The sequence below is a fragment of the Acartia tonsa genome, chromosome 13 (genome assembly GCF_053477335.1).
Source record: "Acartia tonsa isolate MP-2025a chromosome 13, ASM5347733v1, whole genome shotgun sequence".
Taxonomy (NCBI): domain Eukaryota; kingdom Metazoa; phylum Arthropoda; class Copepoda; order Calanoida; family Acartiidae; genus Acartia; species Acartia tonsa.
Genome location: NC_137272.1, coordinates 8,346,348 through 8,372,740, shown reverse-complemented (window position 1 = coordinate 8,372,740; position 26,393 = coordinate 8,346,348). Strand labels below are relative to the sequence as shown.

Here is a 26,393-nt window from a genome sequence, read left to right as displayed (position 1 = left end):
AACCAAACGGAGAACTTATCATAAGGGGGAAGGGACATGGAAGTCTAAGCTTTTTTTCACTTTCTCAACTGACCTGTCTGCGTCTATTTTCCTCCTCTTCTTTCTTCCTCTGAGCTTCCTCTGCCAATTTTCTCCTCCTATCTAGTTCCTCAGCTAAAACAAGATTATTCTCATCAAATCTGATGCATTTTTAAAATAAAAAAAAAGATTACTGTCCTTTCGTGTACAGAAATTCAATAAAACATGTTGAAATTATTTTCGAACTAACATGCTTATTTTAAGAACTTTAAAAAAATGTTTTTAAATATTATTATACTGTTATAGGGTCATAAAAAATATCCTTTAGACAGACAAACAAACATCCCACTACTTTGGCAGATAGAAATTTAATTGCTGCATAAAAAGTTACACTCACAAAAAACAAACGAACTAACAAGCAGACAAACTTTTTGGAGACCAATGATTTTGAGATCCCATACAAATAACGAGAAAGATTTAAATATTTTTTTCATGATAACATTAATAAAAACATCATAAAAATAGATTTTTTTTGTAGTTTCACATACGAAAACATAAAAAATCCAAGTAATAAAAAATCATACTAAAAAACATCCTTAGACAGTAAAGCTTTTAAAATTCATGGTTGGACAAACGGACAAAGTGAGTTAGAGAGTATATGTATATTCGGTGGTTGAGGGAAAGAAATTGAGAGAACGAAAAGATAAATAATAACAAGGATGACAACATCCATAAAAGCAAAGCACTGAAACGGTAGGACAAACGGACACTAACACTTGTATAGTGTCAGAAGTGAATAATCAGAATATAAATGTATAAATGTCGAAGCAAAATTGTAAGTAAAATTGTTGAAAAACTGCTTGATACAGAATAATGTTTATGGACATACTTACATTTTTAGGACTTGATTATAGAGTTGCTTCGCTTATAATATTGTACTTTGTTGTCCCAGGAATCGTATACCAAAAATCAGATCAATCGGATTATTAGATCACATATAAATTTGTTGTTAAAAATGGACGTATGGACATTCCTGTAATGAGTATAGAGTTGCTACGCTTTCTAAATCGTACCGAACTACTACAGGAATCACCATGCAAAGTTTGAAATTAATAGGACAATTATAACATGCCTAAATTAGCGGAAAAAGCTATCCGTTACGGACGGACGGACGTACGGACGGACCGACCCTAATTATAGAAAAGCTTCGCTTTTAAAAATAATGTAACCCTTATGTAGCATGACTCACATACTAACGGACAAAGCGTTACAGACATACAGACCGAGATATTATAAAGTAGCTTCGCTGCTAGGAACATTGACAAATAAAGGAAAAAAACGAATTTTATTTTTGTTTTGAAGTAAAATACATTGAACATTTAGAGAGTAAATCAAATATACTTATTTTTGTGTTGTTTTTATCGCATAAACATATATCATAGCGAAGCTTTTCTATAAATCGATAATCGGATAATTTTATCACATACAAATTTGTTAAATATCAACATGTTAAAAATGGACGTACGGACTTTCTGGTACCGATTATGGAGTTGCTTCTAACTTGTACCTAACTGCTATAGGAGTCATCATGCAAAGTTTGAAATCGACAGGACAATTCTAACATGCCTAAATTAACAAAAAGAGCTATCCGTTACGGACATACGGACTGACCCTAATTCTAGAAAAGCTTCACTTTTAAAAATTGAACTAACCTATTTTTCGTTTTTCCTCTTCAATTCTTTTTCTCTCGATTTCCTCAGCAAGTTTTCTTTTTTCTTCTTCCTAATATAACAAAATGGATATAGAATAAGTGGATATTGTGAGGAATACTCGCATACCCTGATAAAATGTTTCACCCAGCTGGCTAATATAACGAGACCTCCCATCCCGCCCCCTTTTTCTTTATGACTTTACCTCATCCCCTCCCCTGATTATGGAGTATTGAGTAATATATGAGGATTATATTAGCAGCCTAAATTGAAAACAAAAATTTTTATGTCACAATATTCACATATTTTATATCCATTCAGATATAATATAATTTTGTGCTGAAGCTTTTTTATATTTTGCTTACCAGGCATTTATGTGTTTACATTATGGTTGGGCCAGATGTCCTGCTTGGCCGGATATCCGGCCGGATACTGGATATTGAAACTATCCGGCCGGTTATCCGGCAATATACTCTTTTATGTTTTACTACAAAATCTTTACTTTTTAAATTCTAAAGGGCTGTAATTTTTCTTATTTTTGAAGCTAGAAGAATTTTTTTTCAGAAAATGTTTATTTATTTGAAAATTTTATATTAGAAATCTTAAATGTTCTGATTATAGAGTAGCTACGCTACCTAATAATATATTACACCTTATCCTTTTGTCTCCTTTGATATTTTACTTAAAATTTCTTTGATAAAGAGAAATAGACGTACAGACATGTCCTAATTAAAGGGTAGCTGCGCTTCCTTAGAATATATTGTACCTGATCCTTTTGTCTTCTTTCAATTTCCAGTTCAAATTTCCTGGCCTCCTCTTCTGCCTGACGAACTCGATCTTCTACAAAGTATTTTTTTGAGTGGGTTAATTTTTCCTTTATGGGAGATATCTAGGTTGCCTCCATTGACCAAAAAGAAGCTCCACTATAAAGGAGAACCTAAATGAGTCAAGTGGTTAGCGAGATCCTTCGCTACACACAAACAGACATACTCATAGACTGTCTAAAAGCAGGGATCTTAAGGGATAAGACAATGAACGATAAATTGTTATACATCCCCAATGATGACAAACAAAATTACACTGGACACTGGTAGTTATAACCAACCAATCAAAATTGTAGTGTAGAAGTTAATAATAACTAAACTTTTTCCAAAATAGAAATGATGCAAAAAAATTTTTTTGTCATTCAAATCTAATTTTAAATAATAATCTTCTTACTTTGTTATAATTTTCCTTTTTACAACGAATGTAATCTTTCTATTTATTTTTAAAGAAAGGCTTCTCTTTATTCATTATCACTTACATTTTAAAACTAAAATTGAAAAAGGGTGGTCGAACCACCCAACTATCATTCCTCCCCCACCTTTTAAACCGGTTTCCCTTTAGGGCTCTAGGGGCCTAACCGCTAGTATCATATAAAGAAAACATAAAGTTTTTGCATATTAAAAAAATATCTTGATTAATATAAATTAATGTGTCCGTTCGTAGCGCAAAGCTTACATAGTAAATCTTGACATCAAAGTATCATGCTATTTATTCAAATCTTTGACTTAAATCTGTATTAGTCAGATAATCTGTACGTCTATTTATGAAAATTTACATGAGATGATTAAACTAGGACTTTAATTCTTTGAATTATATTTCCACGGACAATTAGATAAAGATTAATGTTTTAATTTCAGCTTTCAAAAGATTACGTCTCAAAAATAATTAAGATTATAGTTGATACTTTTTTAATACTTTATTTTTACGATTTAATCTTTGACTTAAATCTGTAATAGTCAGATAATCTGTACGTCTATTTATGAAAATTTACATGAAATGATTAAACTAGGACTTTCATTCTTTGAATTATATTTCCACTGACAATTAGGTAAAGATTAATGTTTTAAGTTCAGCTTTTCAAAAGATTACGTCTTAAAAATAATTAAGATTATGGTTGATACTTTTTTAAAACTTTATTTTTACAATTTAATTTATTGAGCTTTTAACAAACCTGAGTATAGATGTATATACAGATAACTACTTCCCCCTTTCCAATGATCTTTTTCGTCTGCCAGCAAATTGTTTTCTGCTACTTGGCTGTGTTAATATTCCCGACACCATTGGTTGAACACAGTAATAGTGTCTGACTGATTATGACGTAACAAAAAAAATTAGCCAATGAGAGGCCACTATAAATTTTACCATTGGTCAATAACGGCCTCTCATTGGCTATTTTTTTTGTTACGTCAGTCAGACACTATTACTGTGTTCCATTGGTTGATTTTCAAAGACCCTATGGTGAGTCGGCACAAGGTCCTTGGGATAGGGAGTTATTTAACCCCCTTCTCCCTCTAATGATATTCTCTATTATGGATATAATTCTTGTTAAAGTATACTTAAACTATGTAAATTTAAATTTAGTTGTTAAATTATGATTATAGCCAGGGATGAAAGGATATTGGACTGCAAACAACACTAGTACCCGAAGTTTTATTAATCTTTTGGTATTTATATTGAATTTTGATTGGTTGGTTCCAGGGCTGGCAAAAAACTCCGGTTTACTGGTTACATAGTAGAAAAAAAACAGAATTTTAAGTTAAATTCTACTATTCTAATTAAAATGTTGCTTTCCAAAAATAAGTCTTTTTTGTTGTAAATTCTAATGTTTTTATTCTCTGTGTACAGGCATTTTAATAAAATATAAAAAGTTTCCTAAGAAAAAATAGTAATCAATAACCGTTTTTGTAGGCGAAAAGAGCATTTTTTCAAGGTGGACTTTTGCTATGGATTTTTGTTGGTGGTTAAAACCTGGAAAAAAAACCATGTGGTTTTAACTGCCCTGGACTTTTCTTACCAACCCTGGTTGATTCAAAGAAGCAGAACCTTTTCTAGCCAATATTTCAAATATAAAGAAGGATAGTTTTGTTGATCATCTTTATATCAATTTTTCCTTCATTGTCTTATCCCTTTAAATCCCTGGATTATAACAGGTAATTTCCTTATCCTAAAAATTAAAATAGAAAAAGTATGTTACATCAAAATCCCTTTTTAATGAAAAAACAAGGATGGTACTGTTCAAAAGTAACAAAAACACATATTAGCTAGAATCGTAGCTACTCCATAATCATAGTAAGCTTTGCTAACAATATATGAATCTACAGGAGATGGTATCATTATTGGGAATGGAAGCAGCTTACAGTACCTAAGAAAAAATGGCGTCATACAATATAAATTACCAATAATAGGCCAGTGTACATTGTAATTAGTCAAGGGTAAAATGTCTACGGGCCTATCATTGGCAATGGTTATTTGTATTCTATTCATGTTTTTATTAGGCACCATAAGCTGCTTCTTGGGAATGTATTTCAATTTATCGTCTATTGTCTTAACCCTAAAAGATCCTTGAAACATACCTTCAAGTTTCAGTCTTTGTTTTCTCAATTCTTCATCCGCCTTCCTTCGCCTCTCCGCCTCAAGCTGGGCCTGTAGCCGTTCCTCATCCAGCTGTGCCTGGCGGTCTGCCTCGGATTCATTCAGCTTCTCCAGATCAAACTAAAATTATTTTGCTTTACAAGGATGATAAAAGCTACACAAAGGTCTAGGAAAGTTTTTGTTCTTTTTTAAACTAAAAAAAAGGACAGGGTCGTCTACATCCCCTTCCTTCCTTAAGTGCACCAACAGGCTGAAAATTTTGATTGGCAAAACGAAACTAACTATAAAATGTCGGACGGACATTTTGATTTGCAAACTTGATTTGCTACTAAACATTGAAAATCTGGGAATTTTCTTAATTTATGTATTTTAGACTTAACAAAGATGTTTGATAGGTAAATCTAGAATACATATAGGAAGTCTAGATCCCCAAATTTGAATCCTTGCGCGGGGTATATTCCCTGCTGGACTCCTATGACCTTGAATAAACCTATCCTAACCTTAATTAAGTAAAAACTATAATTATAAAATAGTTATTTCTAGCATCGTATTAAAAACAGCTTTCTGAGAATTTAAAATGTACACTTATTAGATTAAAACCATATTTTTAACCAGAAGATGCCGAAGGCTCGGGCTAAAAAGTTGGTTTTAATCTCATGATTTTATATTTTTATATTCGTAGAAAACTCGATATATGATACTAGACTTATATTTTTTAATATGCTGAGAACTTAACCGGTTCTAATCCACCGGATGATAATCGGTCTCGAAGCAATACGGGAAATGTAATTATGAATTAGTTCATGTATGTAATCATCAAAAGTAGTTTTTTAAAGCTTAAAACTCTCTAATAATCGGATAATACATCAATTTGTTTTTAAATCTTCGCCGCTATTAAACATTATCGTCCTAATATTGCTTCTATATTCCACCAAAATTTTATATTATTTTGTCAAAGATATTCGAACAAAATTATTTTGAATTTTTTGTGCACCGTTCGAAGATAGAAAGTCACAATAATAAAAATAATAGATCTAGATGCCTATTTAGTAAATTGGACCTATAAGAACTTGTGCCCAGTTCACAAACAACTTTTAGAGGTCGACCGATTTATTCTGTAGGTCAACCTAAACACGTACAACTAACAAATGCCGTTATAAAATCAGTCAAGCTTCTTTAGGTCGACCTAAAATTTCCAGAGGTCGATTTGTCTTTTATGAACTAGGCTGTAGTGAAGGAACTATCCGTACATATTATTGGTTAGAACATGTACTTATCAAAGTATAAATTCCGGGATCTTAAGCTTCAGAAAAAAACTTACCACTTTAAGTCTTAGATAGATACAGATATAAGTTTCTTTGTTACTTTTATCTCTTGTTACTTTGGATTTCTTGACCCAATTTTTAATTTTTCAACCAATTATTTTGTGCTACACAAAAGAAATCTTTTATTTTTAAATTGAAACTTACAATTAAAATTCTCTCATTTGACTCTACTCTCTATTTAAAAGGAATATTCATATTTAATTTGAATTCAATTTAGATACAAAAAATGCGTCAATGTATAATGATAAAAATGTGTAAGCTTATGACATATTTAGTAAATATAATGTTGAACACATTTTAGTCAAGCAATGTTAAAATCGAGTGTGTGTGTTTGAATTTGGTCTGTTGAAAGAGTATTATATATGTAGTTTTAGATACTGCATGCATAGAGAGTGTGAAATTAGAAGTGAAATTACACTTTTTGAAAATATTGGAAGGCGCGAAGCGGCAGCAAAAAATGTTACCTTTTGTGCCTCGATGAGGGCTCTCTCAGCAGAATCTTCTAGAATTCCAGATTCTGTTACTTCAGCGTCCAGAAATCTAAAGAAAAAAATGGTGGTTTCCCTTAAACCTTTTTTCGGACCACCGAAATCTCCCAACTCCAATTGTTCATAGTAGCGAAGTCTAGTTAGTCCGTAACTCTATTGGGAAATTTTGATTTTCTCGGCTGTTTTTAAAGATAGATAACTGGAATTTTCAGTTAAGTTTCCTTTGACAAACAAAAAGTCAGAAAGATCAGGGGTCTATATGACCCCCCCCCCCCATACATACACACCCTGATACACACGCACAGTGAACATGTTTAAAATTCTTACTGTGGTTGATTTCTCTGGGTTGAGAACTGGTTGATCCGTCCATCCTCGGAGAAACTGGTTTGGTACAGGGGTCCTAAAAACCGGTTTTCATCTGAAAACTGGTTCAGACCCACGCTGCTGCCACCTTTTAAAATATTTGCAACTATTCAAGAAATTAATTTTAATTGTAAAGCTACTTTACAAGTTTAATTTTATTTTATATTTGGTATGACGGTCCGTTATTCCCATAATCATCGGACATTGAACTGCAAATTGTGTTGGTATCCAAAGTTCTATAAAAAAAACACGCTCTAGTTGATTCATACTAGAAGAGAGAGCAAACTTTTTAACCAATAGTTTTAATCTACAGAAGTTTTAATTTTGTTTATTATAATTTGAAATGTGGATTAAGTAAAAAGTCATCAAAAATTATAAGAAATATGAATACCTGAGAAACTTCTGGGTACTTCATTAGGAACAGCTCTGATGGGGGCTTCAGTACGGGCAGGAACAGCCATCCTGTCGGGGAAGGCAGGTACACTGCCAGAAAAGGTCAGGGATGGCCGTCCGGGGAAGGGAGTTGTTCTAATATCTGAGGTTGTGGTCCTAATAATTAATAATTGATTGTTAAATGATTATTTTTCTTTAAAAAGTTCATATTTTTATATTTGACTGCATTCACAGCACTCAGTGTTTCATATTTTATTGAAAACCAAATCATTTTACCCGTGATTTTCTAAAGGTCGGAGGAACGAACACCTTTATGTTATGGGATAGCTGCAGCACTATTCCATAATTAAATCAATTTCCCTCTTATTGGTCTAATCATTGATCACAAGAAGCTCTGCTTTATTTTAAAATCAATTGAAATATGGGGAGTTGGATATATTTGCTTAGGTTAGGTTAGGTTATGGTGGGTTTTGCATAATACACTAAAGTTTGGGCACCACAGGGTTAGAACCTTTGTGTTTGATACACATAACCACGCCCCCCCCAAAGCCCCCCCCCCCCATGATTCTAATCTATCTTAAAATAAAATGATGAGGAGGGTTTCAGTGCTCGATAGCCACTTTGAGGGAAAGCACTACTAATACCTGATGGGGAAAGGTGTTGTTTGAGGTTGTGGTGTTGTTGTTCTGAAGCTGTTGGAGGTTGTTGTGGCCACAGGGAAGTTGCGGAAGGCGGTGAACGGCGCGTTGCCACGGTTCTAAAGTAAAAAATAAAAGATTTAATATCGGAGATGGTCGAAAGAAGGACACAATTTTTTATATTTAGTCACACATAATTCTATCCCATAATATGATTTTGGATGATAATTTTGGACCTAATCTTTTGACACCCCCCTTACGATTTTGACCCCCTTATACCAAAACAGAGAGGTGTGGTAACGGGGTATTAAAGACAACACGAAGGGTGTTATTTATCGTCAGGGGAATGATCAAAGTTGACATATAATATGACCACAGTCATGTAGATAATGTAAATATTGTAAAAATGATTTAAATCTGTCATAGTTAATTTTAAGATTATTACAATTTTCTAACCCAATTGTATCACAGTGTAAATAACATTAATTTATACATTTATTTATTTTCTTTATTTTGTTTAAAAATGTTGATTTTTTTATTTTATTTCGATGTAACTAGAAACCTTAAAAACTTTATTTGAAAATGTTTGTCTTAAATTGGTATTTTCAGCTTTTGCAACAATTAACCCAGGTTTTGAAAGTACCAAATTATGCATAAAATTATGTACTGATATTATCTTTCGTTTGCTTACATGTATCTATCTAATTTTACCTGGGAGGAGCCAAACACATCCAGACCATTTGTCTCGGGCCTGCGGGTGGTAATTTCGGGCTCGCCATTCAGCGGTAAACCTTAAACAATAAATAATAACCAAAATTATCATATAACTAATATACTAAACGTAACATGATGTTTGTCTGTGTGTAGCTAAAGATCTCACTATCCGTTGGACCAATAGCTATGTTTCCTGAAAAGTAGAGCCATATCGGTTCAGCGGTTACCAAGATCTTAAGCTTCACACGTTAGAAACTATCCACTCAGTTTAAGTCCTAATAAGAAAAAGTAAAAAAAATGAGGGGGGGGGAGCAGGCATTTTTTTTAGGGGCAATTTATATTCAATTTTAGTTATTATCCATCCAATAAGAAGCTCCACTGTTAAGGACAGCCAAATCGGTCCAGTGCAGTGGTTAGCGAGATCCTTTGCTACACACAGACATCCTGTTTCTTCAATACAAGGAATGTGGAAAATACTAAATTTACTTCTTGCAACAAATTTGGAAATTTCCCTTTTTCTTCAAATTTTACATATCTTTGAAAAGAAGCACCACAAAGAATATAAAAAAAATAACATTTTATTTTTAAACTTATATCGAGAAATAGGTAATTTGGAAGAAAAAAACAAGGATAACAACATTCAAAGGTAACAAAACACCATGAAACATGGATTGACAGATAAAGTAATATGATATCTGTTTGTCTGTACCGAAGGATCTCGCTAACAGTTGAACCGATCGGGTTCTTCTTTGCAGGGTAGATTTTCAAAGATCCTGGGAAGGTTTATAACTATTTTGGGTGAGGTTACCACCACCCTACCAAGAGATATCACAAACAAATATAAAATATTCTCGATTTTTGTAGAGACTTGAAAGAAAAATAGATAATTATTTATCAAGTAAGATATTTGAAATAAAAAACAAACATTTAGAGTGGCACTTTAGGCCTCTAGGGGCGTAGCCGCTAGTAGAATATAATATAATGAATGCTCTAGATTAAACAACTTCCGAGAAAATCACATTTCCGCATAGCGTTACAGACTGCTGACAGAACATGGACGAACAGGCAAAGTTATTTATAGAGTAGCTGCACCATTACAACAAGGACATTTATTTCCATAATTTACTTGACTCTAGGGGCGTGGTGACGCTTTGGGTACTAGTCAACTCCACGTCACCTTTAAACATACTCTGAATTTTAAATTGCAATGTAACGTGCTCAATCGCCTAGGGTATCAACACCCATCAACCCTTTGATTGCACGACCTTTGTCTGAGAAGTCCTAACTGTGCATGGTAATGAGTTGCGTCTAATTTTGGGTCAAGGCATTCCCCCTACTCTAACTATTTATGTCGCGCATCTGACATAGCAGCAGTAAGAACCATTTTTACCGTCTTTAGTTATGACGCGGTGTCGGTCCGAGATTCGAACCTATCACCTTCCCGACGGCGAGCGGATGCGCTACGTATTGAGCCACGGTCGCGGGTTTTATATCCACAATTTATTATAATAGACAAGATTCTTATGATAGGACAAATCTTTCATGTTTAAAATTCAGTAAATTCCTTAAATTAATATTAGAATAGTTATTTATCGCATCGCTTTCCGCGGATTTTAAATGTACAATTATGATATTGAAACCGAGATGCCGAAGGCACGGGCTAACAAAACTGTTTTCGATATTATGATTGTACATTTTTATATTTGTAGAAAATTGGATATAATACGATATGATACATGATTTGTCAGTATGGCTTAAAACCGGTTCTAATCCAGCCGATATCAATCGGTTTCAACCCATCCTGGAAAAAGTTTGTTTAGAACCTTTTTTACTTTTAAATTGCGTCTTATAAACCTTCAAAAACCTTAAAACAGTATAAAAATTGATTTTTTTTTTATATTTTTAAAGAAAGTAATGTACTTATGAATATAGTTAAAAAAACATCCTGTTAGGTATTTAATTAAAAAAAAATAAAATATGAAATTTTACTCATGAATAAAGCATGGCAAACGTATAATTTGTAAAAATTTATATTAAAGCTGTTTAATTTACTCATTCGTTGGCATAAAAAAGACTTTGGGTACTTCAAAATCTTAAAACTACAAGTGCTCAAACTTTTCAATCAACAATTTTCATCTAATTAAAGGGTTATTTTGTTTATCACGATTGGGGATGTACATCAATTTATTGACCATTGTTTTATCCTTTAAGATTCCTAATTGTCCCCCAATGGAAGCTTTTACTAGCAACGAAATTAATTGGAAAAAAATCCTGAAACCTATACGTTATTTTAGCTGTCGTTGGGGGGTTAACACATATTAGAATTAACGACCTTTTCATCAGCCCCCAAAATTTTATTTATATTTATTTCGCTTGTTGGCTATACCTTATTCCTGTCCTATTAGCGTGCACAGGATTTGTTAGGGTTTTTTTAATGATGGGATGAAAAAAGGGGAAGGCTGTGCCTGTCCTTCAATTAATTTTTTGGACAAAGAACCGTACAATCTAGGGGTTGGTTGTCTTTTTTAACTCATAAATCTGACCTGGAGCCGACTCTACGGTAAATCTATTAGTCGGCGGAACAGCAGCAGCAATATCAACCGCCGGCGGAAGGCCAGAGCCGCCGTTAAAAAGGTTGGTTGGGGTAGGGCGTCTTGGTGGGAATCCGTTGTTTTGGTTATCCTAAATAGATTTTTATAAAAACAAGGATGACAACATCCATAAAAGCGAAGCACTGAAACTGTAGGACAAACGGATATTAACACTTATATAGTGTCAGAACTGAATAATCAGAATATAAATGTATAAGAGTCGAACCAAAATTGTAAGTAAATTTGTTAAAAAACTGCTGGATACAGGATAATGTTCATGGACATAGTTACATTTTTAGGACTTGATTATAGAGTTGCTTTGCTTGAAACATTATACTTTATTGTCCCAGGAATAAACATACCAAAAATCAGATCAATCGGATGATTAGATCACAAAGAAAACTGTTGTTAAAAAAGTAAAAAAATCAATATGTTTAAAATGGACGTACGGACATTCTGGTAATGATTATAGGGTTGCTACGCTTTCTAAATCGTACCTAACTACTAACGGAATTACCATGCAAAGTTTAAAATCGATAGGACAATTCTAACATTCCTAAATTAACTAAAAAAGCTATCCGTTTGTGACGGACGGACGTACGGACCGACCCTAATTATAGAAAAACTTCGCTTTTAAAAATAAGACAGTCCACAAATTAGAATAAATAGATAGATAGAAATATGGCGTTTTACCTCAAAGTGCCAAGTCGAGCACAGACCCCCACCTCTTGTCTTACAATAAGGGGGGGGGGGGTAGTTGTTTGTTTGTTTGTTTATTACGTTAGATGTAGCTGTCAATAGTGACCTAGCAAAATGGGGATATATGTCACTGCTTTTGGCCTACCTATTCTATTGACGTTCGGAACTACCCTATACCCTATCTCTTTTCTAGGGGGGTTCTTTCCTTTCTCTTTCCCTCTATTAAGACGTCAATAGAATATATAGGCCAAAAGCGGTGACACATATTAACATTTGCCTAGGGCATTAAACACAGCTACATTTTAGGTCAGTTTTGATTAGTCTACATAATATGTACTAGCTTGGTAGCTCGCAGAGAAAAATATTGCTCAATAGTTAGTTTGAGGGAAAGTACCAGAAGTATACCTGGGCAGGACTGCTGGCAGCCTGTTCTGGAGCTCTGTTCTGGTTCTGACGGGCATTGTCACGGTGGCCCTGAAAAAAAAATCTATTTAGTCAACCTTTGTCAGAACGTCAGAATTTTGCACATCTAATGTTTAAACTATATTTTCATAATATTTAATTAAAGATAAAACATTTTCAACTCGACACCCATAGACGTCCAAGGGGGGGGGGGGGGTAATGGGGCGATTATCCCCCCAAATTTTTTTTTCATTTTACCCCCCCCCCCCCCATTTAAAATTTATCCCTCCCAACCATTTAGGAGGGGGTATTTACCCCCCCAAACAATTTTGGAGGGGTAAATACCCCCCTCCCCCCCCAAAAAAAAGCTAATTACCCCCCCCTTAAAAAAATTTTACCCCCACCCAAAATAAAAAGCTTGGACGTCTATGTCGACACCTACCCTGTTATGTTATTCGTTGGCTTGAAAACTTTGGGTAATTTTGTTAAAATGTTGATTGATTGGTTCCAAACTATGTCCAGACTTTTCAAACACTAATTCCAATCTACAGAAAGGGTATTTTTTCTTATCATCATTGGGGATATATACCAATGTATCGCTTTTTGTCGTATCCGCTAAGATTCCAGCTAAAAGTAAATAATGAAGTAGCATTGCTACTCTAAAAATGATGCCCATACCTGATTTATTCTGGTGACAATGGAGTCAAAGAAACTCTTGCTCCCATCTACAAATTTTCATTCATTCAAAATTTTACCAAGGATAGCCGGGATAGGGCAAATGACGATAAAATAATCTTAATTTTTCTCTGCAATTCTTATAATTTGTGTTATATTAATTAGATAAAATTCATGAAATTAATGCCAGTTTTGTCAGTCCGAGCCACTCGGAGATAATAAAACTGGTTTCAACCCTATAATTTTTCATTTAATATCTGCGGAAAGCTGTCTATAATACAATGCGATAATAAATATTCCAGTATGGCTCCGAATCCAATTAATTTGGCTGTATCAAAACCGGTTCTCATCCAAACTGCCATCCTGTATCGTATTGTATTACTGAGAGATATTACATGATTTTTCAGTATGGCTGAGAACCGGTTCTAGCTTAGCGGATATTAACCGGATTCGAAGAAATACTACAAATAAATTTCACTTTATTCTTGAAATGTAAAAGACAAAGATATTAAATCTCTTCTTTCTTTAGATTAGACATGCAGTGTCAAATACGGGTAGGGATATGTACTCTAAATATAAAAATATAATATTTTGCATGTAAAGAAGGAGCTTCTACACAAAGTACGGGTTAAGCACTAATAATCCCCCAAGGACGTTCAAGCTTTTTTTTGTAAGGGGGGTAAAATCGCTCGCCAAGCAATCCGAAAGTTTGTTTTACCCTCAAAAAAATCTTTGCTGTGGGGAGGGGGGTCTTGAATATTTTGGGGAGGATAAAAAAAAGCATATCTTGGGTGAGAAAAAATCTGAAATTAAATCAACTGAAATTAAATCAATAAGAGGGTCATGCCACCCTCAAATATTTTTGGGGATTCCTAGAACATTGAATATAAGGAGGGATTTAATTATATTCCTATGCCTAACTCTTGGGGGGGGGGGATACAACGCGAGGCCTATACCTAAAAATAGAATATATTTATATTTCTGTAATGGATATAAAACAATTGGATAATGTTATAGATTCTCGCCTACCCTGATAAAACGTTACTTGCGGCTGGCTAATATAACGATACTCCAAAATAAATGAGGACTATAGTAGCAAAGCAACCTAAACTTGTAGCAACTAAAATTTTCCTGTCATAATATCCACGCATACTATATCCATTATGACTGTCAAATTTCCTAAAAATTTCCCTGTCATAATATCCACGCATACCATATCCATTATGACTGTCTAATTTCCTAAAAATTTCCCTGTCATAATATCCAGGCATACTATATCCATTATGACTGTCTAATTTCCTAAAAAATTTCCCTGTCATAATATCCAGGCATACTATATCCATTATGACTGTCTAATTTCCTAAAAATTTCCCTGTCATAATATCCAGGCATACTATATCCAATTTCTAATTTCCTAAAAATTTCCCTGTAATAATATCCACGCATACTATATCCATATTATGACTGTCTAATTTCCTAAAAATTTCTCTGTCATAATATCCAGGCATACTATATCCATTATGACTGTCTAATTTCCTAAAAATTTCCCTGTCATAATATCCAGGCATACTATATCCATTATGACTGTCTAATTTCCTAAAAAATTTCCCTGTCATAATATCCAGGCATACTATATCCATTATGACTGTCTAATTTCCTAAAAATTTCCCTGTCATAATATCCAGGCATACTATATCCAATTTCTAATTTCCTAAAAATTTCCCTGTAATAATATCCACGCATACTATATCCATATTATGACTGTCTAATTTCCTAAAAATTTCTCTGTCATAATATCCAGGCATACTATATCCATTATGACTGTCTAATTTCCTAAAAATTTCCCTGTCATAATATCCAGGCATACTATATCCATTATGACTGTCTAATTTCCTAAAAAATTTCCCTGTCATAATATCCAGGCATACTATATCCATTATGACTGTCTAATTTCCTAAAAATTTCCCTGTCATAATATCCAGGCATACTATATCCAATTTCTAATTTCCTAAAAATTTCCCTGTAATAATATCCACGCATACTATATCCATATTATGACTGTCTAATTTCCTAAAAATTTCTCTGTCATAATATCCAGGCATACTATATCCATTATGACTGTCTAATTTCCTAAAAATTTCCCTGTCATAATATCCAGGCATACTATATCCAATATGACTGTCTAATTTCCTAAAAATTTCCCTGTCATAATATCCAGGCATACTATATCCATTATGACTGTCTAATTTCCTAAAAATTTCCCTGTAATAATATCCACGCATACTATATCCATATTATGACTGTCTAATTTCCTAAAAATTTCTCTGTCATAATATCCAGGCATACTATATCCATTATGACTGTCTAATTTCCTAAAAATTTCCCTGTCATAATATCCAGGCATACTATATCCAATATGACTGTCTAATTTCCTAAAAATTTCCCTGTCATAATATCCACGCATACTATATCCATTATGACTGTCTAATTTCCTAAAAATTTCCCTGTAATAATATCCAGGCATACTATATCCATCATGAATGTCTAATTTCCTAAAAATTTCCCTGTCATAATATCCAGGCATACTATATCCATTATGACTGTCTAATTTCCTAAAAATTTCCCTGTAATAATATCCAGGCATACTATATCCATCATGAATGTCTAATTTCCTAAAAATTTCCCTGTCATAATATCCAGGCATACTATATCCATTATGACTGTCTAATTTCCTAAAAATTTCCCTGTAATAATATCCAGGCATACTATATCCATCATGAATGTCTAATTTCCTAAAAATTTCCCTGTCATAATATCCAGGCATACTATATCCATTATGACTGTCTAATTTCCTAAAAATTTCCCTGTCATAATATCCAGGCATACTATATCCATTATGACTGTCTAATTTCCTAAAAATTTCCCGTCTTTCTATGTCAAATAATTTGTCTTTTCTTTCATCTAATATTTAACTTATTCCATGGAGGGAGGGGACACCAGACTGTAAATGATACTAGTCCCAAAATTTGTCAATTGTTAACTTAAAAACTTTAGATTAAGGGTTAGATTAAGAATGAATCCAATTAAGTAATACATTTTGTGTAAGAGGGTTCAAAATAATCCACCAATTGGTTTAATCTACATCAGGGATAATTTTGTTTATCATAATCGGTGAGTAAAATCATCATTTGTCCTTTAAAGTTCCTGAATTTTTCACATTCATGAATGGATCTACCTTTCTGCCTTTTGTAAAAATTCTTTAGTTTTGTATTCGAATAATTCACATGCACATTAAAAGTTTTCGTTGTTGTTACCAAATGGATAATTTTACACATATGGGTTTGTGGGAATGCCATTCATTATAGTCTATTTACCTTCAGAGATGAATATGTTTTTTTATTCGTTGGCTCAACAACTTTGGGTACTTTATTTAAATTAGTTAGTTAGTTCATTAAGTTGAGTGTCCAAACGTTAAATCAATTAACTGTAATGTACATAAGGGGTAATAGTGTGTATCGTCATAGAGGATGTACGTCAATTTATCGGTCATTGTCTTATCCCTTTATATCCACTATTTTCTATGAAGATATTTTTTCTTTATTAGTTAATGCAAAAATAATGTTAAAATTCATCTTACAGAATTCTTGATAAACATCAGAGATTTCAAGGGATAAGTCAATCGAGGATAAATTAGGGTACATTCCCAATGATAATAAACATAATTAAACCTGTTATAGACTAAAATTCTTGGTTGGAAAGTTTGGACACTGCTAGTTTAAACCAAATAATCAAGATTTACTAGTACCCAAATTTTAACCAAATAAAAGAGCGTGTTTGGTACCCACAAAATTTACAATCCATTATCTCCTCCCTCCCTGATAAGCATGGACAATTATGTTCATTAGTGACGTAGCTATAACAAGACAAGATGTATCTTCTTTATTAACAAATGCAAAAACAATGTTCAAATACATCTGATATTTTTCTTAGTAAACAAGGATGACATCATCTACAATTAAAGTTCATATTTTATAGGATGACTGTGCAGCTTTTAATATTATAGAAAAGAAACAGAATATTATTACCACTGTGGATTTGAAACAGATTTATTATCCCCTAAACCACTGGATTCTTGGGCAAAAAATATAAATTCTGAATGAATTGCCTGGTAGAGGAATTGTGGGTTGTGGGGCTGCAGGTGGCTGTTGACCTAAACATTAATTGTTAGTGCACATTAATATCTTGTTAGTCGATCAATTTGGATTTTGGTCGGTAACATGATTTTTATTAAATTTTTATTATCAAAGTCTATTTAAATTCACTTTGTCTGTTCATCCGCCCTTCCGACCGAAAATCTAGTGGGAAACATTTTGTTGGCTGCTATTCATGATAAAACTGCTGAAATATTTGGTGAAGATTCTTTCTATAAATGAATATCCGTTGTATAATTAATTTGGTTCGTCGGTTATGCTCCAAAAGTCAAAATTACTTATTTCTTTATAAGATTTTTTTGTGCTTTTCTGCTTATGGATGTTTTTATTCTTGTTACTTGTCTCTTGGTATGTATAATTATGAATCTTATAATCTATCGTTATCACAACTGAGCGTCCATACGGCCGCTGCTATTCTAAATATAAGCTGTCGGCTGGTGTTGATTTAATAATCAAGCAGCTGGGTTTAATATACAGAACCGTATTATTATATACAATATTCGAACTGCTAATCATAGCGGCTTGAATGCGGCAAAAATTTAGCGGCTGCGGCTAACCAAAAGTAGCCAGTAGCTGTGAATACAAAAAAAATCAAGCCGCTGGGCGAGAGCGGCTGTGGCTTCCGCACTATAATATATTTATGATACCAAAAGTTTAATAGACTATTTGTTAGATATTAAACTTTAGGGACGTAATCAGACTTGTCGTATGATTTGTAATACTTTAAACCTAATTGGAGATGTAAATCAATATATCATCTCATGTCTTATACCTTACGATCACTGCATAATCCTAATAATTCATCTGTATTCAAGATAAATTAAAAGTTGTAATTACCTTGTCCAGCTGAGAACTGAGCTGGAATTCTGCCCTGACTAAAAAATTGACCTTGATTGCCCGCACCACCACCAAACTGTTGAGGTTGACCGGCTGCTGACGGTGGCGGGAAGGCTCCTGGCTGCTGTGGCTGGAAGGCAGCTGCTGGCGGCTGGCCGCCTGATGGGAAGCCCTGTCCTTGTGGTTGAGACCTAGAGCAAAATTATGGAAGTTTTTTTATTGATAACAATAACGACTGCTTGTTGAACAGCCTACCTATGCTACCTCTAAGGACACTTGGACACAGAAACGTCAGGTTCAACAACCAAGAATAACTAAAAGGAGCATTGTTTCCTTTTCTGTCCTAACAGCGGGTGTATTATGTAAGGTAGCAACCAACAGACAACAAACCCTTTGATTGCACCACCCTTGTCTGGAAGTCCTAACTTTACATTTGCCCTTGATATTAATGTCACCTGATTAACGAAGAATTAGTAGGTACTGGTACAGTATTTAACGTTTTCAATGAAAATATTGAAGAAGGTTTTATTATTCATTTATATCCTTTTATAGGTATGAGTAAAGTCACAGCGTTTTCTGTGGGATGACTCGAAGTCTTTTTAGTGCAGTACTGACCGCACAAAGCCTTTAAGTTAAAAGAAAAGGTGTAAAGTTTAAAAAGTTCTGGAAGAGAGTGGACATTCAGCTGTTTATTATACTAGTCCCAAAAGTTTTATAATAACGTTTTCTAATTCATTGGGATTTTAGGACCTTTTTATTATATATTTCATTCAGTTTAGTGTCCAAGCGTTTAATCCACTAATTTTTATCTACAGGAGGGGTAATTTTGTGTATAATCATTTGGGATGTACATCAATGTATCTGTCATTGTTAGATCCCTGTTAAAAAGTACATACACATAAAAAAAACGAATAGGAAGTGAAAATGATGAAAGTAAAATTTTATTAAATTGCATAAAATTAGTTGAATCCTACATTAGGCAAATTAATTACTGAATATTTTTTAGCAATTTTTTTACACTATAATTCACGATGTAAGTCCGTTTGCATCATCAGTGGTGTGCCGTAGGGTATTGTAGAGGAGTGCCCCCCACCCTTCTATGGCGAATCGCTGTGCACACTAAGCTATAAAAATTGGAAAGTATTTTAATGAATATAATAGATTTGAAATCTGCATAAAATTTTAAGAAACTTTTATAAAATTCGTTTTTTGTATAATTCTTTATCTATAAGCGCAAATACAAATTAAGTTAAATAATTTTGACATCTGTGATTGGTGGATTAAAAACTATCTGCGCCCTGATTGGAGAAGCTTAAGTGACGTACATCATTCAACCAATTAGAGCGCAGGTAGTTTCTAATCCACCTGTCCTATTGGTCAAAATTTATTAACTTAAATTGGATTTGCGCTTTTAAATAATGAATTATATAAAAAACGAATTTTATAAAAAATCCTTAAAATTTTATGCAGATTTAAAATCTATTATAATATTCATTAAAACTCTTTCCAATTTTTAGGGCTTAGTGCACACCATTGGTTTCCATCATTGTTTATTGGCAACATAGAGGAATATAGTGAGTTTCAATTCTCAACTTCTATTAAAAATAGATGACTGAAAGGAGAAATTTTTCCTATACCTTAAGAGTTGTAAGCATTAAATTTTTGTTAAAATTTCTCCATGTACATAATATAACTTACTTTGTCCGTCTATCTGTAGCGCTTTAATAAACATTTTAGTCATCTTCACTGCTTTTAGATTTTTGTCATACTTGTTTTTCTCGTAAATTTAATGAAATTGCAATATTTTGTGCATTTTCAATAAAAAAAGTTTAATATTTTTTTTAGGATTACTTAGTCTAAATGAACTCAGAGAGGAGGTAACATTAAACTGATAAGCATACTGGTACCCAAAGTTTTATAAACAGATTGTTTTATTTGTTAGCTTAAAAACTTTGTGTACTTTTATTAAATATCGATTAGTTAGTACAAATTAGAAGTGTCAAAACTATTCGACCAATAATTCTGATATTAAGTTTTATTTATAACAAATTGGGGTGTACATAAAATTTGTCGCCCATTGTCTTTTCTCCTAAGATATACATTTAACTTTTAATTACAAATGGAGTTAAGTACATTTTAATTTTGAGATGAACCTTAAGAACTTTTAAACAAAGGTCATAAATCAAAGGTTGATTGTCTGAATGATGTTTTATATTCCTTAACTATAATGTTTACAACATGAATTGAGGAGCCGGCTCCGAAAATTATACAAGACATCCAGAGTTAGGGGGGAAATGCCCTGGCCCTGGCAACTCATTACCACGTACAGTAAGGACTTCAGACAAAAATCATGGAATCAAAGAGTTGGTTTTCTGATGAACGTTTTATATTCCTTAACTTTTGGTGTGTACAGGTCATCCCGAGGAGGGGAGATGCCCTAGCCCATAAACTGGCGCAACTAAATACCTTTTGCAGTAAGGACTTCAAGACAAAGATTTGTGCAATCAAAAAGTTGATTGAATAAAGGATGTTTTATGGTGTTTAACTCTCATCAAAAGATGGAAGAAAAACCTTACCGCATGAACAGGAGCAGCTCATTACCACAATAAAAACTTCCAGACAAAGTTTATGCAATCAAAGAGTTGGTAATCTGAAAGACATTATTTTAATCGTTACCTGTAGTTTATACCTGAAAACAGACTAAGGGGAGATTTCTTGTTTAGAAAGGTTCAACATATTATAATCTATTGTACAGTTAAGACAAAGGTAATGTAATCAAAGACTTGGTTGTCTGAAGGACATTATTTTGACCTAAACCTATGGTGTTTACATACCATTTACTGTCATGCATAGGTTATCCAGGTAATTAAATGAAAATGAATACCTTAATCTTAAATTGTTTTCAATCTGTGCCTTGAGCTGGTCAAATATTCCTGGGGACGTTGAGCCTAACAACCTAAAAAACAGAAAATGTATTGCATTGTAAATTACACTGGCACCTGAAGTTTTATAATGACTCTGTCTCATTCGTTGGCTTATATTAGGCACTTCTACTGACTCTATTGACTTGTTGGTTTTAACTAACAAGTTTAATATACACAGAAAGGGTAATTTAAGTTATTATCAATGGGGGAATGTATTTCAATTTATCTTTCTTTGTCTTATCCCTTTAGAACCCTGTCATAGCCGCATATCTTTATTCAAATGGGAAGGTATGAGAAGAAAATAGCTTAAAAGGCTAATATATAAAACTAAAATAGCCTAAGCCTTATTTATTGAGATCTTAACAAACAAACTAAATAACTTTTCTACTTCTATAGAATAGGATAGTCCAGTTTCTGAACTCCAACATGTAATAATTCCATGGGTACAATAAATATTCATAATCTAATCAATACATTTTGAATCAAAGAAGGTGTATCAACTTTTTTTTTTATAGCTAGCCGGTTCTTTTAGTAAGTAGTAGATGTAAAATTTTTCATAGAATTCAGATATGCAATCGGTTTTTTTGTAGACCTCTTATTTTTTAAGTAATTTAAGTTTTTTAAAAAAATAATTAAGTCGGTTTTAAGGTACTAAAACGCAACAAAATAAAAGAAGAAAATGGTCAGTAAGAACAAAAATAGTAAGATCTTTAATTTGACACCTTACTTTTAAAATTCTGTTGAGTAATTATTGAAAAAATCTATTTTTTTAACCTCGGTTTATTAAAAACTTTAGACCTAAATATTTTCTCAAACAGACATAAAAAACATGGGTTCATATATACCTTTAGAATCAGAAAAATATTACGAATCCATTGTAAGCAAAATTGAAAAAAAGTAAAAAAATTAAAAAATTAAAAAATGGCCAATTGTATTTTTTGTTCTGGCAACACTATCGTCTTCCCTTTTTTACCCCCTCTTTACCCCCTCTATACCCCCTTCCCATTTTTATACTCAATTAAAGAGTTAAGACGTTGCCTGTACAATATAATATGATATTTTCATATAATTCCTTTTATTGTAGTTTATATACTATATTGTAAACTTTTTTTTTCAATTTTGCTTACAATGGATTCGTAATATTTTTCTGATTCTAAAGGTATATATGAACCCATATTTTTTTACTTGTGAAATGATAAAATTGAGTTCAAAGTTTTTATTCTCGTGGGTTTAAAAAAATCGATTTTTTCAATAATTACCTGACAGAATTAAAAAAGTAAGGTGTCAAATTAAAGATCTTACTATTTTTGTTCATAATGGCCATTTTCTTTCTTTTTTTTGTTGCATTTTAGTACCTTAAAATCAACTTAATTTTTTTTTTTTAAAACTTAAATTACTTAAAAAATAAGAGGTCTACAAAAAAACCGATTGCATATCTGAATTCTATGAAAAATTTTACATCTACTACTTGCTAAAAGGACCGGCTAGCTATAAAAAAAAAAGTTGATACAAATTCTTTACAATTATGTAAGTGTTAATTTTGATTTTATTTCTTTTCATAAATTTTTAATAAAATTTATTGAAAAGTCAAAAGATATTTATAATGTTTGAATTTGAATTAAAAGTTAAATTTGCTATCAAAAAAGAAAAACAGTTGAAAGCAAAGATAGATGAATGATTTTGTAATATACAACCCTTTATCCTCTTTATTTATATGAAGCATGTGTAGCTGTCGAGCACTGAAATCTCTAACTTTTAGATTTACTGATAATAGAGGAGAGGGGGTAGTTTTTCGTTTGTTTATTAATTACTTATGCATAGGCATTGAACCCCGCAGGTGTTAGGTAAAGGAAAAAATACTCCCCCTCCCCCCCCCCCACACCTTATATATTATGCATATACAACATAAAAAGGGGGAGTTACAGTGCTCGATAGGCACTTATAGAGAAAGCACCTAAAAAATTCTCTCATAAGAATTTATTTGGTGTAAGATTGCTTAAACATCTAATGACATCTTATTAAGTTACCGAAATCTAAAAAATACCTGTTTGAACTTTGAGGGGGTGGGGGTACACCAGCTTGACCCTGCGCCAGTGGGGGGAGTGTCGGGGGGAACTGACCCGCCCCACCATTTCCAGAAGCTTGTGGGAATGCTGTCACTCCCTGCTGTTGCTGCTGTGGTGGGGGGATTCTTGATGGGGGGAAGGAGTTTTGTTGTTGTTGCTGTGCCTGGGGGCTGAATACTGTGGAGCGCAATTGTTCTTGTTCTAAAGGGTTAATCCTTAGTTTTTCTCAAAGTTCCTTATTGAGCACAGAGAATTAACCCCACCCCCCCTTACACCTCCGTTTTCCACATGTCTTTGGAAGAGGGTTAATGGGGAGGAACTCGTCCGACTAAAATGTTTTTATTTGTTTTACAACTTATGGATTTATCACTTTTGTTATTAGCGAAGCTACTATATAGTTCAATTTAATCTGTCCATCTCATAGTACGTTCAGCTTTTTGAATTCTTTGCTGTCATGCTTTAAAAGACATTACTTTTGCAAAGTTTTTTTTTATAATATTTAGTATATCTTTTCTCGTATTCATTCGAATCCGGTGGATAAGAACCGGTTCTAATCCATACGTAAAAACTATGTCTAGCATCGTATTTTATTCAGCTTTCTATGAATATAAAAAAATGTACAACCATAAGATTAAAAACAGTTTTTTAGCTGTGACTTCGGCACCTCAGGGCTAAAAAACTGGTTTTAATCTTATAATTGTACATTCTATATCCGCGGAAAGCTGTTTATAATAGAATGCGAGAAATAACTATTCTCTCCCCCTATCTTTTCTCTTTAAAACAACTGAACATTTGCTCAATAACTTACTTAGGAGGTTTGTTATTCCATGACAATTTTGTTGTTACTTATGGATGTTGTCATCCTTGCTTAAAAAAACTGATTATTTTTAAGGATTAATCCCTGGTTGAGATTGTCCAGGGAAGTTAGAGACCATAAATCCATCCACCACAGATTCCTGTCCTGTAAATAAAATATAGTAATATTAATTTTTAATGATTGGGCTTTTGGACATTTTTTAGGGATTAGACACTGTGGTTATAGCCACAACAATAAAAGAATACATACCGGATACGTGGATAGTCTGAAGAGGAACGAACTGACCAATAAATTAAGATCATGTTAGCAAACTGAATATAAGGACTTTTTGCTAATAATTATAGAAATGCTAAGCTTCTAAGTTTTTGCATGTTTTATATAAATCCTGATGCAAGTTTGATAATGATAAAGCCATACTAACAAGCTTAATTCAGCGATCAGAGCTATCGGACGGACTAGATGACTTAGAAATGCTTCGTATTAGAATTAATGTACAAATGAATCTAAAATTAAAAATATTGACTTATTGGAATAATATTAGATTACGTAATAAATTATGAAGGTTAATTCAAATATTTTGTGATTAATAATTATTAGGTATGGAAGGGACAATTGTAATTTATTTTATTAACACCCCCCCCCCCCCCTCCAACAATAATTAAATGGTCTAATTTCACAAATATGAATTTAAAGGAGGAAAAAATCTTTCTTATCCAGAAAAAATTGGTAGATTTAATAAAAATAAATGTACCACCCCCACCCCCCCAAAAAAAAAACATTTAGTTTTTCGTCTATTGTCCTATCCAGAAAGGAAAGGGTGGGGACAATGAGGGTTAAATTACTCTTCAACCCTTTCCTCCCCCAATTATTTATCAACACATCCAAGGCAAAATTTCCAAATAAAGAATTAAAAGGAAACTTAATGTATTAATGAATTAATTGTCCTATTTCTGTAAAAATCCTGGGATAAATTAATGTAAAACAAAAAACAATGTTGAACAAAACTACCCTATTTGTATATAAAAGTTTAAACAAATTCATGAATCTATTGTACTATAAAAATAAGTCTAATGCCATGTAAAATCTCTTTCAAAGAAAATAATTTAAAATCATCTTTCATTGTGAAATTTCTCAATATTTTTTCTCCATAAATTCAATTTCCGTCCAATGACACATATTCTAAATTAAATTCATAAGAGCGAGGCTACTTCACAACTCTTTCTTTTGATTGCCCGTCCATTGATTAGGCCATTGGAAAAAAAAACATGCGAGATAGGCTTTTTTATATACCTTTAAGGATTCATGTTGGCCCGATGATCTGTCAAAAGATAGATAGATAGATAGATAGATAGATAGATAGATAGATAGATAGATAGATAGATAGATAGATAGATAGATAGATAGATAGATAGATAGATAGATAGATAGATAGATAGATAGATAGATAGATAGATAGATAGATAGATAGATAGATAGATAGATAGATAGATAGATAGATAGATAGATAGATAGATATATAGATAGATAGATAGATAGATAGATAGATAGATAGATAGATAGATAGATAGATAGATAGATAGATAGATAGATAGATAGATAGATAGATAGATAGATAGATAGATAGATAGATAGATAGATAGATAGATAGATAGATAGATAGATAGATAGATAGATAGATAGATAGATAGATAGATAGATAGATAGATAGATAGATAGATAGATAGATAGATAGATAGATAGATAGATAGATAGATAGATAGATAGATAGATAGATAGATAGATAGATAGATAGATAGATAGATAGATAGATAGATAGATAGATAGATAGATAGATAGATAGATAGATAGATAGATAGATAGATAGATAGATAGATAGATAGATAGATAGATAGATAGATAGATAGATAGATAGATAGATAGATAGATAGATAGATAGATAGATAGATAGATAGATAGATAGATAGATAGATAGATAGATAGATAGATAGATAGATAGATAGATAGATAGATAGATAGATAGATAGATAGATAGATAGATAGATAGATAGATAGATAGATAGATAGATAGATAGATAGATAGATAGATAGATAGATAGATAGATAGAT

The 26,393-nt window shown here is 32.6% G+C and overlaps 1 protein-coding gene and 1 long non-coding RNA gene across 2 annotated transcripts in view; both read right to left on the bottom strand.

Annotated features, from left to right (window-relative positions):
• Positions 1-24,332, bottom strand: part of LOC145304446 (uncharacterized) — a 38,809-nt gene extending 14,477 nt beyond the window's left edge. Inside the window, exons 1-17 of the mRNA XM_080146325.1 lie at positions 24,317-24,332; positions 23,449-23,671; positions 21,365-21,436; positions 18,481-18,671; positions 17,598-17,642; positions 13,436-13,482; positions 12,761-12,829; positions 11,609-11,747; positions 9,063-9,142; positions 8,358-8,470; positions 7,712-7,869; positions 7,285-7,408; positions 6,934-7,009; positions 5,126-5,264; positions 2,494-2,567; positions 1,731-1,800; positions 74-153 (exon numbers count right to left, since the gene is read on the bottom strand). Of these exons, the coding sequence (XP_080002451.1) occupies positions 74-153; positions 1,731-1,800; positions 2,494-2,567; positions 5,126-5,264; positions 6,934-7,009; positions 7,285-7,408; positions 7,712-7,869; positions 8,358-8,470; positions 9,063-9,142; positions 11,609-11,747; positions 12,761-12,829; positions 13,436-13,482; positions 17,598-17,642; positions 18,481-18,671; positions 21,365-21,436; positions 23,449-23,671; positions 24,317-24,332 (1,716 nt within the window). The remainder of the gene's footprint in view (positions 1-73; positions 154-1,730; positions 1,801-2,493; positions 2,568-5,125; positions 5,265-6,933; positions 7,010-7,284; positions 7,409-7,711; positions 7,870-8,357; positions 8,471-9,062; positions 9,143-11,608; positions 11,748-12,760; positions 12,830-13,435; positions 13,483-17,597; positions 17,643-18,480; positions 18,672-21,364; positions 21,437-23,448; positions 23,672-24,316) is intronic.
• A 25-nt stretch (positions 24,333-24,357) lies between these two features.
• Positions 24,358-26,393, bottom strand: part of LOC145304445 (uncharacterized) — a 41,707-nt gene continuing 39,671 nt past the window's right edge. The window contains exon 5 of the long non-coding RNA XR_013874083.1: positions 24,358-24,431. This is a non-coding gene — a long non-coding RNA (uncharacterized LOC145304445). The remainder of the gene's footprint in view (positions 24,432-26,393) is intronic.